Raw genomic sequence first — 14,745 nt, 5'->3', positions numbered from 1 at the left:
TGATTGGTTGAGAGTTTCAATTGTTCACGTGCAGACACAGCTGCGCTTGCTGCATTCACGCCCGTCTCATATATCACTGGGACACATGAACAGAGGTCGTGTACACGACGCGGAACACAGCGGGTGGAACAGTGGTACACGCACAAGCTTCAAGTCATCACATCCTCACATAATACTATTTCAAATGATTAAAAAAATTAATGAAGAATTAAATGGTATTTTTTGCAAAAAACAAATATCCCGAAGGACAAATATTAAACACAATAACTTCAATAGCATTTCGAATCGGAAGAACATTGGAACCTGGCAATAGTACTTTTGCTCCAAAACCAGTTTATGGCGAACATTTTGACTTCAATGCGCATTCATGTCACAATACCCCATTGTTGTCAGAGTGACCTTAACGTTATTTCAATGAGTATTATTGACAATACCCGGAGTATGACCGCAGAGAGTTTCGGCAAGGTGTTACAGGCAAGTCAATATCACATGGCAGTCATAATCGTTTATTTTTATTGATATACATTCTGATGCAAGTCCGGCTCAGGCCCACTTTCACACAGGATCGACGTTGTCGGCATCGTCGTGACAAGGATGTTGTTGTGGGGACTACTAGTAGTGAGCTCCATCCTTTCACCGGCCATCTTCTCAGTGGAGGCTGGTGAGTAGCATGTATGGCAATGTTTCTATTGCAGGAAGAGAGAACTTCGAGGTTATGTTAGGGACTGTAAACTCTCAATGAAGGAAAATTGTATCACACTTTCTTGTGGTTTTCTGGTGGTGTATATGTTATTTATCACCAGCAAACATAGTGTTAACACTAATACGTCTTCAAAGAAAACATTAACACAAGGATGGTGAAGTATACTGACGAACTTGTATACACTACTCAAAAGAGACCCATGCTTGCCGTAAGAGGCGACTATGCTTGTCATAAGAGGCGACTAACGGGATCGGGTGGTCAGGTTCGCTGATTTGGTTGATGCATCATCTTATCCCAATTATGTGGACTGATGCTCATGATGTCAATCACTGGATGGTCCAGACTGGATTATTTACAGAGCGCCGTCATACAGCTAAATTTTGCTGAGTGTGGCGTTAAACAACAAACAAACAAAACCTCACAAGAAGTTAAAGAACATCCGATTCCTAAATTTTTCTACAGGGCATGAGAGGTTAACTACAGCAATAATTACTACAGTTCTGTTATGACCTATAGTAATATGAAGAATCGGGTGCTCCTTAACTTCGTTTGAGTAGAATATATTTCAGTTATACAAGTCCTCTATTATCCAGTGTGTCATATCTCAATTCTATAATGATCGATCCCCTGGGCCTACTTCCTTCAGTACATTTGAGGGACAATTAACACCTTCAATTATCCCTATCATCGAACTGGTTTTTGGTTCTGAACTTCGTACAACAGCTCGAATTTTAATATTTATTTATGAAGTTTAATCACAAATGTGAGTGTTGGGTTTAACGCCGCTTTTAACAGTATTCCAGTTATATCTCGGCGTGTCAGCTTAATTCGGGAGGAAAGCCCGAAGTGATACAGGTCCCAGACGTTTACCACTTCGATGAAACCCACGAGCACGGGTATGGTGCTGACAAACCTAGAAACATAATCGGGGCGAACCGGGATTCGAACCCACAATCATAGGTTTCTGGCGTGCCCAAGGGACGCAACTCTGCACAGCGAATAATCACAAATGTTTGGAGTTATTTACTTCGATGTCATTGAACCATGGTTATTGGTTTTGAGGGTGTTTTACAAGCCGGCCTTTAATGCAACACATATATTGGAGTGAGCGAGTATGGCTGTACACCACTTTTAGCAATATTCCAGCAATATCACGTTGGGGGACACCAGAACACATATTGGAAAAAAACCGTCAAATATATATGAATATACACCAATATATAAACAATAACCCTTAAAAACGGACAGCAGCCGAAATTCCATTACGTTGGTTCCGGGTTTGGTCAAGACGGATGGTTTGTTCAAGATCTTTGACTTGGCTGATAGCGTGTCATAATTCCCATGAAGCTGACCTTTGCTCATGCTTTCGGTCACTGGTTTTCCCTGTCATGTTTCGGGGATTTACAAGCTATGACCTGGCTGAAATATTGCTTACTATAGCGTTAAACAAGTCACTCTCACAGAATGTCTTAACAACCTCATGAAAATTTAATATCTGTTTCCTGTACCACAGATGACGTTGCTCCAAATAGCGGTCTGAAATTCGAGCCGAACTCAAAATACCAAAATGAGAACGAGACCCTTCAGAAAAGTATCTTGTATCCCACTCCACTTCACACGGTGCACCACGTCGAGGGGGAGGTCGAAATAGTGGAGATGGCACATGAAAGTAACCTCGAGTTTCACCTGGAGACGCTGCAAGAGGTTGACCAAGACGGACACCATGGAATATCGGTGTCTGAGGCACAGGAACATATCAAACAAGTGGCAGAGGACTCGAAAAACCTCGCCCTTGAAACAGAACCCCAGCATATCGGCGATCTGTTGTTGCCGGAGGGAGAACATCCTGATGTCCATCAACTCAAAGACAGTCGAGAGGTCGAGGTCACACCAAGGTCAGAGGTCGGCGAGGAAGCAGACGATGTCAGTAACGTTGAGTTGCTACGTCGGAGTGACAGACGCAGGGCAGGTGAGACGAAGTATTCGGAACGGGTTTTTGTCAAGACTTTTCCACCGCCCCGTGAAGTCCACGAGTTCCCAGTCGCTGAAGCTCACCACGAGGAAGAGGAAGAGTTTATCAGTGAGATCGTGTATCTTGACACCCCCAGCCATCAGCATGTTGTCCATCAAAATAAAGACTATGCGAGGGTTGTGTTCCATGATGAAATGTGATGTTCTTCCTGACAAAAGGACACGTAGTGTGGCATTAATAACAAAATAACCCTGATGTTCAGTTGAATTACAAATAAATGTACACAGATCCACACTGTCTGTGACGTGTATCTAAATATGGCTCACGGCGCCATTCTCGCCCTGGGCCCTCTTGCACAAAGCAATCTTATCATATTTCCGTATTTCGGCCCATGGGCTTTAATTAGGATATTAATTTGGGAGTTATCTTCCTTACATTAATACCTTACTCCCTTCGAAAGTTAATACATCACGATGCACTACACAAGGAAAATCTTAATGTACGTTGAACAGTAAGTGCACGTTCGGCTTCTGCATTCTATGAAGTTATTCCCTATTCAAATGTAAAGTTTTATAATTTCTCAGTTAAAACAACTTAACAGTTTCTGATTTTTTCAGCGAGGGGTGTGTCCTATTTAGGTAAGAAAGGGTAAGTTTCCGAAACTGAGCCCTGTGCTTAAGATCGGATAAAATATTGTAAATGAGAAAGTGCTATTTTCCGTAATAAGGCCCGGGGCTTAAAGACGGGTAGTCCCAGTAGCGTATTTCCTCGATTCCTCTTTACCTATGGCGTTTAATCGCAAAGAAAAGTCTGTGCATAAAAAAACTACCCGGTGTTTATTCGAGGAAATATGGTATTTAAGTCCATATCAAAGTATGGTTGTAACGATTCTTTTAGCGTCAAGAATGCTTTGTGCAAGTGGCACAAGGGTACATTTCGATGAATCAAAGTGTACCCTGTTTGTTACGGCTGCAGTTTCGTGTTCCAATCCATCAATTTTGCGGAACCCATGGTACCGAAAGTGTTTTTTTTCAGTTTGTTTTTTACCACGTGGATATGCCTTGCAGTGCACAAGTAAACCTGGGTACGAACTGTCATTTCTATAGGCTGTATGTGAAACTGGATAAACGCTGACATATAGAACTGTACCCTGGTTCAATGCGATGGACCCGTCAATATCCGTTTTAGAAGAGGTCTTCAGTAACCCATGCTTGCCGTAATAGGCGACTATGCTTATCGTAAGAGGCGACTCGGGTGGTCAGGCTCGCTGACTTGGTTGATACATGTCATCGTATCCCAACTGCGTAGATCGATGCTCAGAATGACAATCACTGGATTTTCTGGTCTAGACTGGATTATTTACCGAGCGCCGTCATATAGCTTGAATATTGCTGAGTATCGCAATAAACAAACAAACATAAAATCGTACCTAGGTCCAGAACAACCCCATCAGCATAAAGATGGTCTTGTACCTTCATTAAGTTCTAAATGGACAGCTTCAATTCATAAAGAAAAGGGTTAGTTACACTCTCTTTGTGACACTGTCGACCCTTGATTGAGGTTGCCCTCATTATGACTTTGTGCTCCTGATTCCACCAAAGAGGTAAACGTCTGAGGCCTGCATCATCTTGAGTATTCCTCCTTCATCAAGCTGGCACATGGTGATACTGAAATACTGAGACCGATGTAGGTCTTCCGCAACCCATGCTTGCCGTAAAAGGCGACTATGCTTGTCGTAAGAGGCGACTAACAGGATCGGGTGGTCAGGCTTGATGACTTGGTCATGGTATCCCAATTGCGTGGATTGATGCTCATGAAGTCAATCAATGGATTGTCTGCTTCAGACTCGATTATTTACAGACCAACATCATATAGCTGGAATATTGCTGAGTACAGTGTTAAACAACAACAAACTGACGGTAAGGTAATCCGCAGGCTTAATGACCCCTGGTGCAGTAGACTTAACATGAAAAGGAATGTTCATTGATGGCTAAGAGTTCCAATTGGAATAGTCTATTTTTAATAGACTCAATAACAGACTCACCCCACTCGCCCCAACTACTACCTATGGTATTTTTTATAGCATACTTATGATGTATAGAAGAAACTCATAACTAAATCATTTGGTGAGTTTTTAAAAACAGTTAACAATTAATTGTCAAATCTTTGGTTACGAAACATAAATTTTAGTTCCCAAATCATTTCCATTTATTTTTTTTAAGTTTTCAAAAAGCTGTATCCAGGCTTTTGAGTGTTTTTGTAATGTATGGAGCAACCAACATTATTGTCACAGCAACCGGTTTGACTTTAAGGTAGCCAGGTGGTAAAGGCATTTGATCATCACCCTGAAGACCAGGGCCGGGCTGATTCCCCACATGGTAACAATGTGCCATTTCTTGGTGTCCCCTGCCATGACATTGCTGGAATAATGCCAAAAGTGGTGTTAAATGCTACTTGTTTCTTGTCACAATTGGAAAGTAAGAACTGAAGTTACTAGATACATCTCCTAGGTATATCAAATATATACTTGTCCGAATGCTTCGCTCATTCACACCAAGAAATTTCAGACCTCAACAATGACTGATTGATCAGATAGTTCAACTTACGAGACCTTCCATGCATCTTCATAAGGTGAGGGAGTTAACTGATTGTAAACATACAGTTTTCCACTGGCTTTTATAGTCAGTTAACTCCCAGGGTGCTGTTGTACAATACAACCTTAGTGCTTAGACTGACTGTCATAAGTCTATGTTAAGGTATGGGAGTTACGATCATCTTAGGTCTAAGATCGCTTTGTACAATGGCACCCTGGACTCAGGAAGATGCCTCCCATGGAGGTGTGTTCAGATCTTTAAGCAGAGAGGCAGTGTATAAGAGGTGAGTGAGGTGAAATTGGGTTTAACCTCACGTCCAAGATTATTGCACTTATATAGCGACGTGCATGGACGTGTGTGTGGCTGTTTGTACTAGTCCGGACTGATGCCGGTTTATAGTGCTAACTCACTGAGATACAGTCCTGCAGTCTAACATGAATACCCCACTCAGACACAGTATACTGACTCCGAGCCGACCAGTCCTTGTTGTAGCCCCTTAATGCTGAGCGCCAGACAGGGTAACAACAAGTACCATCTTTTAACGTCCTTTTGTATGACGCAGCTGGGGATCGAACCCCGGACCTTCCGCTCTCCAGGCGGACGCTCTACCACAAGACCACGGAGGCAGTCCCATTGTATAAGAGTAAGTGATCTCATTATATTGAGATTGATCAAACAGCATATATATTACCTATGTGTGTCTAAACAATATTTACTCACCCATTGCATCGATTAAACACCAAGATGAGAATCTAAATGATAGTTTATTATATGTAATATATACATGCAAGTGACTATGTCTAAATTATTATATACAATCACAGTTATGACATACAAAGATCCTTGAACATAATCACATTCAAGCATACAGGCTACAATAATTGCTTGTACACTAAAGAGTCTCGTAACCATGTACTCATCTCGATTATCCATTGTATTAAATCTCGACTGTATTATGATATGGAGATATACGCTGGATAATCGAGGATGCCATGTGCCATAGCTTGCTCATATCACATTACAACTATTATGATATATATGTAACATATGGATATATATGAAGCAGACATACAAACCCTGATTAGCCTGGCTTCTCACAAAAGACGTTCCCATCTAAGGGCAGGGCCTTGTCCACATAACATACAAGTAAACCCTCACATGGGAGGTCCTCAGTGGGATCACACCCTGCCCTGAGCCATGTACATATCAAACAGTTCTTAAAGGTGCAATAATAGATTTTCTATAAGTTTCCTTTTTTCAATATCATTTGTGGCACATCACTTTTGTAAATCCTAGAGGGATATTTTATAAATCTGTATGCACATAACAGCTGAAGAGACACCCTGAAGTCATGAGAGTGAGTAAGTGAGTGGGGTGTAAGGCCATTTTAAACTTTATTCTGTTATAGCAGGGTGTTTCAGGATGTGTGAGGAAAGCCTGAAGTGATGCAGGTCTAAGACCCTACCACTTCTGTGAAACCCACCAGTACTGGACTGGTGCTGACAAACTGAGAAACATAATCAGAGCTATTTATTCGAACCCACAATACTAGGAGTCAATTGGGATACGATGACATGCATCAACCAAGTCCTCGAGCCTGACCACCTGATCCTGTTAGTCGCCCTTTACAGCAAGCATGGGTTGCTGAAGACCTCTAACCCAGATCTTCACTCGAGTTACACTATTTGGAGTAAGTCAGTAAAATTAAAGGTTTGATAAGAGGAAAGCAGCCTATTTATTTCAAAAATCAGATATCCTTGGTGCTTTACTCTTCACGACATAGCTGACATATTGCCGATGTTACGTAACATTGTATACCTTCGGTTACTTCACACAATCAGACTGGATCAAGCCCAGATGTTGATCAGTACCATGGCCGATCTCACAGCCAGATGTTCAAAACGATGCATTAAACCATAATATATATATACAGAAGAAAGTGTATCCTGTCCTTGGGATTAACATCAGGATGCAGTGATACAAAAGTACAGCAATGCATCATGCATCAGTGCATCACCGCCTCGTCTCAGCCTCAGATGTACACCTGCAGTCCAATCAGTGAATGATGGTCAGTGTGCCCCCAAACTATTAGCTGTAGAAAACAAATGCAAATCCAATCTTGCACCTTTAAGAACAAATCACATTTAAATCATACCCTTTTTGCCATCAAATTAAGTATACTGGAAAATATATCATGTTTTCAAGTACATGGTCATAATCCTGACAAAAATGTTTTTCCAAAAAATAATATCAACATGAACATCCCCCTTTTCTAAGAGCAATACATTCACAATTAACTCTAAGGCGTATGAACTTTTAATATCAGGGGAAATATGCATAACACCCAGGTAAGCACACACACACCACAAGGGCTTGTCCTTATGGTTTGGAATAAATAGAATACATAAAGATAAGAATAAGTTGTCTTGCAATCATTAATGGTTATTGTTGTCAACAGACAGTATAACCTTTGAGCATGCATTTGGGGCTGTGCTGTTCTGATGAGCGTAACTTCTATACTTTAACATAGGCTTACAATAGTCTTAGCGCTAAGATCGCTTTGTGCAAGTTGGCCCAGGACATGTAACCAGATGTTCCTCAAAGGGAGGTAACTGTTGGTATCAATAACTGCATTCGTCAATACTCGCCCCTTTCCGTAACCTGCAAGAAGACTCGTCCCCCTATCGATGAGTGTTATGTGCCAAAATACGACAAACCAATCAGAATGCGCGTATGATTTCAAGTTCTTCGTCAAAGAATCCCTCAGAAATAATTTTTGATTTTACACATGTCTTGCATCTAAAAATATACCCAAGACACAGTTAAATGTGTTCAGTCATACTGTATAATTCCGCACGTCCAGATGTGCTTTAAATTGCAATTTAAATTATGTGGCGAAATATATCTGAACCATTACGCAACGAGTTGACAGGTGTTTTAGGTATGCCCATTTGCGCTAAGACGGCACCCGGTCGCAAACATGGCCTTGAGAGGGGCACGAGTCGCTATTCGGCTTGTCCCGGAATAACACAAGTTGGTCACAAATGCAATTACTGATTAAGGCAAATGATGTGTTGATTCTCCTATTCATTCTCAAGAGGAAATGCAAAATAAGGACAGAGCCTTATTTCTTTCCTGTTTCATAAAATATATGAGATACTCTTTAAAAAAGTATTTCAACAAACAAAACAGTCTGACGCAAAAATGTACATCATGAAAGCAAAGTAGCTGATTATGTTTAGGTAAATGGATGGATTTACTCTTCAATTGCAATACAAACACTACAAAACTGATTGTTTCATTAATATCAGGTGAATATACTCTTGACAACAGTTCAAAATCTCTATTCGGGAATAAAATATTGAACATGTATGTAAAATATATGTAGGGACTGGATGGAAATTCAATTAAGTCAGTCATAATATGGGTGGATTTTTCATTTTCATAACACTTCATTCAAATTTGATTATGAAGTTTAAAAATTGAAAATAGAACAAGATATGACGAACACAAAATACAAAATATGGATGGATTTTCTGTCAACAAAGCACTTAGATACATATATCATTATCTTCATGGTGATTATGCGAAGAAACTCCATATTTACACATACCACCATGTATAGCAACACTGCATTAAGGAAGTTATTAATATATAGGTAGAATAAATATGAACAATAAAATAGCCATCATAGTTATCATTCTGTAAAAATGGGACCAGAATGAGGAGACATATGAAGATAGACACGAAGAATGAGTATAATAGTATAATTTCCCAGAAAACAAAGAAACAAAATGTTACAACATCTAATCAAATACTAACAAATGTAAATAATAGAGGCACTGATATCTAAATACTGTTTTTAAAAATGTATATGTCTTATTTCATATGTAAAGAATTAAAATGTTCAACAAACATCCAGAATTATAGTTCAGTCTTTACGATGAAAACACGTGGACAGGATTTTAAGTACGAGGGCAACTTTTTCATTACTTACTCAACTTTTTAAACACAATCAAAATAATATAATTTTTTTTTTAAAATGTACTTTCCGACCATGTGAGGCATCTTAAACTTATCAACGTGGTAATGTTTATTTGTAACTCCAGCAAACAATTGGGGAAAATGTTTCCAAGGCAAGTTGATTGTCCTCCAAATGCAGAATCCTTTTAACAAAAATCGTGCCAAATACTCAGAAAACCTGCATCATAACGGAGCCTGACAACTGATCGGATTGAACACATCGTCATCTGGTCAAGCTACTGATCTTTCAATTTCAACATCTGTTTGCATTTATCTGATATGATCTTTGAACGAAAGTGATATTGGTAGATTGTGCTAGGTTTATTCTTGGAGGAGGAAAATGCAAACAGAAATTAAGCAAGCTGTACATATAAGAAACTTATCAATTATTTATTGTTTAAAAATATTTGGTTTTCTTAATAAGACAATCTCATTAAAATCAGATCTTAGTTCTCGGTATCGCTAAACAAAGATCTGTGGACATCCCATTACGGGTCACGTCAGACCGACCTTGCGCGAACTTTGACCGACAAATGGAATGACCAATCAGAAGGCAGCTTTCTCGTGCTTAACGGCACTAATTTCAAATTGGCGACTACGCTTCGAAACATATCTTGACAAATTCTCGATTACAAATTTGAAACCAAAACAAAAGAACATTATGGGATGGCTAATAGATGGTCTAGATTGTATGGATTCAGTCATTAAACCTGTAACTATCGCATACCCCGTGTTAAAGTGTTCGAGGTTGTATGATTAGGAAGCACATTCCGACTGTCACTTTCATGATCTGGTAAGCGACGCTCTGATTGGTCGGATGAAAGGTCGTTCTGACGTGACCCCTAAGGGGATGTCTTCAGATCTCTGTTTAGCGGTAGCGAGGACTAAGGTCTGATTTTAATGAGATTGCTTAATAAGACTGATAAAAATGAAGGTTGGAATTTATCTTGTCTTCACTATCATAAAAATATCCCCTTTGGAGGCAAATCTCCCCCATTTTGAAGTCAAATCTCCTCCATTTTGAAGTCAAATCTCCTCCATTTTGAAGTCAAATCTCCCCCATTTTGAAGTCAAATCTCCTCCATTTTGAAGTCAAATCTCCCACATATGATGAGGGGATGACAGGTCTGACCTAAATAGATCTGTGATCAAAGAAATTTAAACAAGTTGGTTTATAAATGTGATACCTGTGTGAAAAATAAAGGAGCTTTATCATGAAATAGTAACAAGCTTCAAGAAACTTGAGTATTCCATATATTTAATGTTTAGCCTACTGTCACAGTGTCAATTTACTTCTAATCTTCAATATCCATGGCACAGAGTGATAATAACTCGCACAAGGCACACTCGGTAGTTGGTCAACCAATCAGAGTTAACTGCCCTTGATCTTCCTCGTGCTTCGAATTCGTTTTCTTGAACGCTGAGATAACCTTCCTGACTTCGCGTTTTGCGTGGTTATAATACACTTAGTCTTGTTATTCCTTTTCCTTTATGCCAGGAGGCATTTACACATGCTACATTGTCTGAAAATAAAACTTTTTCCCGTCAAAATTTATTACATTTTCTATATTTGTCAGCCATATTAATGGCCTACTTTTGTATTGAAAGATAGGAAATAGTACAGTAAATAAATTATCAGTGCAAACCCTACAACACTACAACTACAAGCCCACAATATGATGTAAAATCTACCATGAGTACAACAGTTGAATGGACGGTATGAATCACATGCCATGAAAACACCAAACATGCAAAATTATGCTTGATAAATCTAATTTGCATAAAATTTGCATAAAAGCATGCATTTTACTGTAAAGGCCATTTTTATATACAATTTATATGGTAAAATATCTTGAATGGATTTTCACAGATTATGCAAATATTAATACATGTACATTAATTAATTATGCAAGATGACAATACAGTAATGAAAGACATCAAAATGATAGAACATCACAAAATTTGATGCCATTTCATACTTCTAAAATACACTTTGAGTTCAACAGTTGGACGTGTATGGATGGATAGTTGAAATACATTGGACTTCATATACAACCTGTTCACGACATAGGAGTCATTCTAAAACCCTCATATGACATCATGCAAGCTAAATCATCCCAACTTCTTTCAGTATTGACTGAGAGGGACACAACACAACCAATCAATGCCTTCCATCCAAACACAGATCACATGTGGTTTAAATGAAAAATCATTTCCTCTGGTTTCATAGTTTTGTGGTCAAATCACTGAAAAAAACTTCATGTCTTTCATTCAAAAAAGCTACAATGACCACAATACTTATTGATAGGAGTTTCAAGTTTCTCTCATCCATTTTATCATATATGTCGCTATCAAGCACTCAATATGCCATCACACAACAATGTATGTTATCATGGAGACAATGAACTGACTAGATGTTGTCAGTCTCGTGTAACTCATGACCTGACTTCCTCCCTTCATCTAGATGTTGTCAAGGTGAAGGTCAGTTATTTCTCTCTTCGTCTAGATGTCGTCAAGGTCGAGGTCAGGATTTCTTCACTTCATGTAGATGATGTCAAGGTCAAGGTCAAGGATAAGGATTCCTCTTTTATCTAGATGTTTTCAAGATAAGGTATCCTCTCTCTATCTAGATATTGTCACAGTCAAGGTTAGCGTTTCCTTCATCTACATGTTGAGGTTGAATCATCCTCTTTTTATCTAGATGTTCTCAAGGTCAAATTATCCTCTCTTCATCTAGATGTTGTCAAGGTCAAGTTCTTCATCAGAGCTGACATCTGTGATGAAGGAACTCTTGGATGTGGATGCCCGGTTGTTGGGGTTCGCTGTGCTGGCTGCTGGGAAAAGATATCAAATTTGCATAATGGTATATCAAAATTACCTCTAGTCCTAATCATAATCATAATCGTCATCATTTATATTTCATCAAAAAGACTCCGATAATTTTATCCTGCTGGGTACATGAGTGAGTGAGTAAATGAATAGGATTAACGCAGCTTTTAACAGTATTCCAGTTATATCACAGCGTGTCAGCTTAATGTGGGAGGAAAGCCCGAAGTGATGCAGGTCTCAAGACGTTTACCACTTAGGTGAAACCCACGAGCACAGGTATGGTGCTGACAAACCTAGAAACATAATCGGGGCGAACCGGGATTCGAACCCACAATCATAGGTTTCTGGCGCGCCCAAGGGACGCAACTCTGCATAGCGAATCGCGGCGCCTTAGACGACTGGGCCACCCGTGCCCCCAGCTGGGTACATGAAACACTTGAAGAAAATCCAATAACATGAGTATGTGGTACTTGATCTGCTGACATGCCCCTACCTTTGGAGGAAGAACCCCAGACACTGGTGCCGTACGTGTTGGTGGAGAAGTCGGTCTCGGCATGGCTGCCACGGTTGCTGTTCCTTGTTGGTGGACGTCTGTAACATTGTAAAACACTGGGTTATACCAGGGAGAGTCACTAACTACTCACATCAATAGAGAAACTTATACTGTACACCTCACTAGTGACACGTAAAATACTGTACACCCCACTGGTGACACATGTAAAATACTGTACTCCCCACTAGTGACACATGTAAAATACTGTACACCCCACTGATGACACATGTAAAATACTGTATACCACACTAGTGACACATGTAAAATACTGTACACCCTACTGGTGACACATGTAAAATACTGTACACCCCACTGATGACACATGTAAAATACTGTACACCCCACTAGTGACACATGTAAAATACTGTACACCACACTGATGACACATGTAAAATACTGTATACCACACTAGTGACACATGTAAAATACTGTACACCCTACTGGTGACACACATACAATACTGTACACCCCACTACGGTCACATGTAAAATACTGTACACCCCACTAGTGACATGTAAAATACTGTACACCCCACTAGTGACATGTAAAATACTGTACACTCCACTGGTGACACATGTAAAATACTGTATACCCCACTACGGACACATGTAAAATACTGTACACCCTACTAGTGACATGTAAAATACTGTACACCCCACTAGTGACACATGTAAAATACTGTACACCCCACTAGTGACACATGTAAAATACTGTACACCCCACTAGTGACATGTAAAATACTGTACATCCAACTACGGACACATGTTAAATACTGTACTCCCCACTAGTGACACATGTAAAATACTGTACACCCCACTAGTGACATGTAAAATACTGTTCACCCCACTAGTGACACATGTAAAATACTGTACACCCCACTGATGACACATGTAAAATACTGTATACCACACTAGTGACACATGTAAAATACTGTACACCCTACTGGTGACACATGTAAAATACTGTACACCCCACTGATGACACATGTAAAATACTGTACACCACACTAGTGACACATGTAAAATACTGTACATCCCACTAGTGACACATGTAAAATACTGTACACCCAACTGGTGACACATGTAAAATACTGTACACCCCACTACGGACACATGTAAAATACTGTACACCCCACTAGTGACATGTAAAATACTGTACACCCCACTAGTGACACATGTAAAATACTGTACACCCCACTAGTGACACATGTAAAATACTGTACACCCCACTAGTGACACATGTAAAATACTGTACACCCCACTAGTGACACATGTAAAATACTGTACACCCCACTAGTGACACATGTAAAATTCAGCACACCCAGCTGGTGACACATGTAAAATACTGTACATCCAAGTAGTGACTCATGTAAAATACTGTACACCCCACTAGTGACACATGTGAAATACTGTACACCCTACTAGTGACATGTAAAATACTGTACACCCCACTAGTGACACATGTAAAATACTGTACACCCCACTTTGGACACACATAAAATACTGTACACCCCACTAGTGACACATGTAAAATACTGTACACCCCACTAGGGACACATGTCAAATACTGTACACCCCACTAGGGACACATGTAAAATACTGTACAGCCAACTAGGGACACATGTAAAATACTGTACACCCCACTAGTGACACATGTAAAATTCAGCACACCCCACTAGCGACACATGTAAAAAACTGTACATCCAACTAGTGACACATGTAAAATACTGTACAGCCAACTAGGGACACATGTAAAATACTGTACACCCCACTAGTGACACATGTAAAATACTGTACACCCCACTAGTGACACATGTAAAATTCAGCACACCCAACTGGTGACACATGTAAAATACTGTACACCCCACTAGTGACACATGTAAAATACTGTACACCCTACTAGTGACATGTAAAATACTGTACACCCCACTAGTGACACATGTAAAATACTGTACACCCCACTAGTGACATGTAAAATACTGTACATCCAACTACGGACACATGTTAAATACTGTACTCCCCACTAGTGACACATGTAAAATACTGTACATCCCACTAGTGACACATGTGAA

The 14,745-nt window shown here is 39.7% G+C and overlaps 2 protein-coding genes across 3 annotated transcripts in view; one reads left to right on the top strand and one right to left on the bottom strand.

Moving 5' to 3' along the window:
• Window positions 1-508: 508 nt before the first annotated feature.
• LOC124141362 lies at window positions 509-2,967 on the top strand. Its single transcript, XM_046509355.2, has 2 exons — window positions 509-661; window positions 2,217-2,967. Exons 1-2 carry the CDS (start codon window positions 595-597, stop codon window positions 2,873-2,875), a joined length of 726 nt encoding a protein of 241 aa, XP_046365311.2. The 5' UTR covers window positions 509-594; the 3' UTR covers window positions 2,876-2,967.
• A 7,123-nt stretch (window positions 2,968-10,090) lies between these two features.
• Window positions 10,091-14,745, bottom strand: part of LOC124141363 (cilium assembly protein DZIP1L-like) — a 43,777-nt gene continuing 39,122 nt past the window's right edge. The window contains exons 24-25 of one of the 2 annotated variants that reach the window (XM_046509356.2): window positions 12,615-12,712; window positions 10,091-12,126 (exon numbers count right to left, since the gene is read on the bottom strand). In XM_046509356.2, the coding sequence (XP_046365312.2) occupies window positions 12,026-12,126; window positions 12,615-12,712 (199 nt within the window). In that variant the 3' untranslated portion in view covers window positions 10,091-12,025. The remainder of the gene's footprint in view (window positions 12,127-12,614; window positions 12,713-14,745) is intronic. The other variant, XM_046509358.2, reaches the window with a different exon arrangement.

The sequence above is a fragment of the Haliotis rufescens genome, unplaced genomic scaffold (genome assembly GCF_023055435.1).
Source record: "Haliotis rufescens isolate VD_foot unplaced genomic scaffold, xgHalRufe1.0.p SCAF_25, whole genome shotgun sequence".
Classification (NCBI taxonomy): Eukaryota; Metazoa; Mollusca; class Gastropoda; order Lepetellida; family Haliotidae; genus Haliotis; species Haliotis rufescens.
Note: the sequence above shows the minus strand (reverse complement) of the source record. Positions and strands in the feature narration are given on the sequence as shown.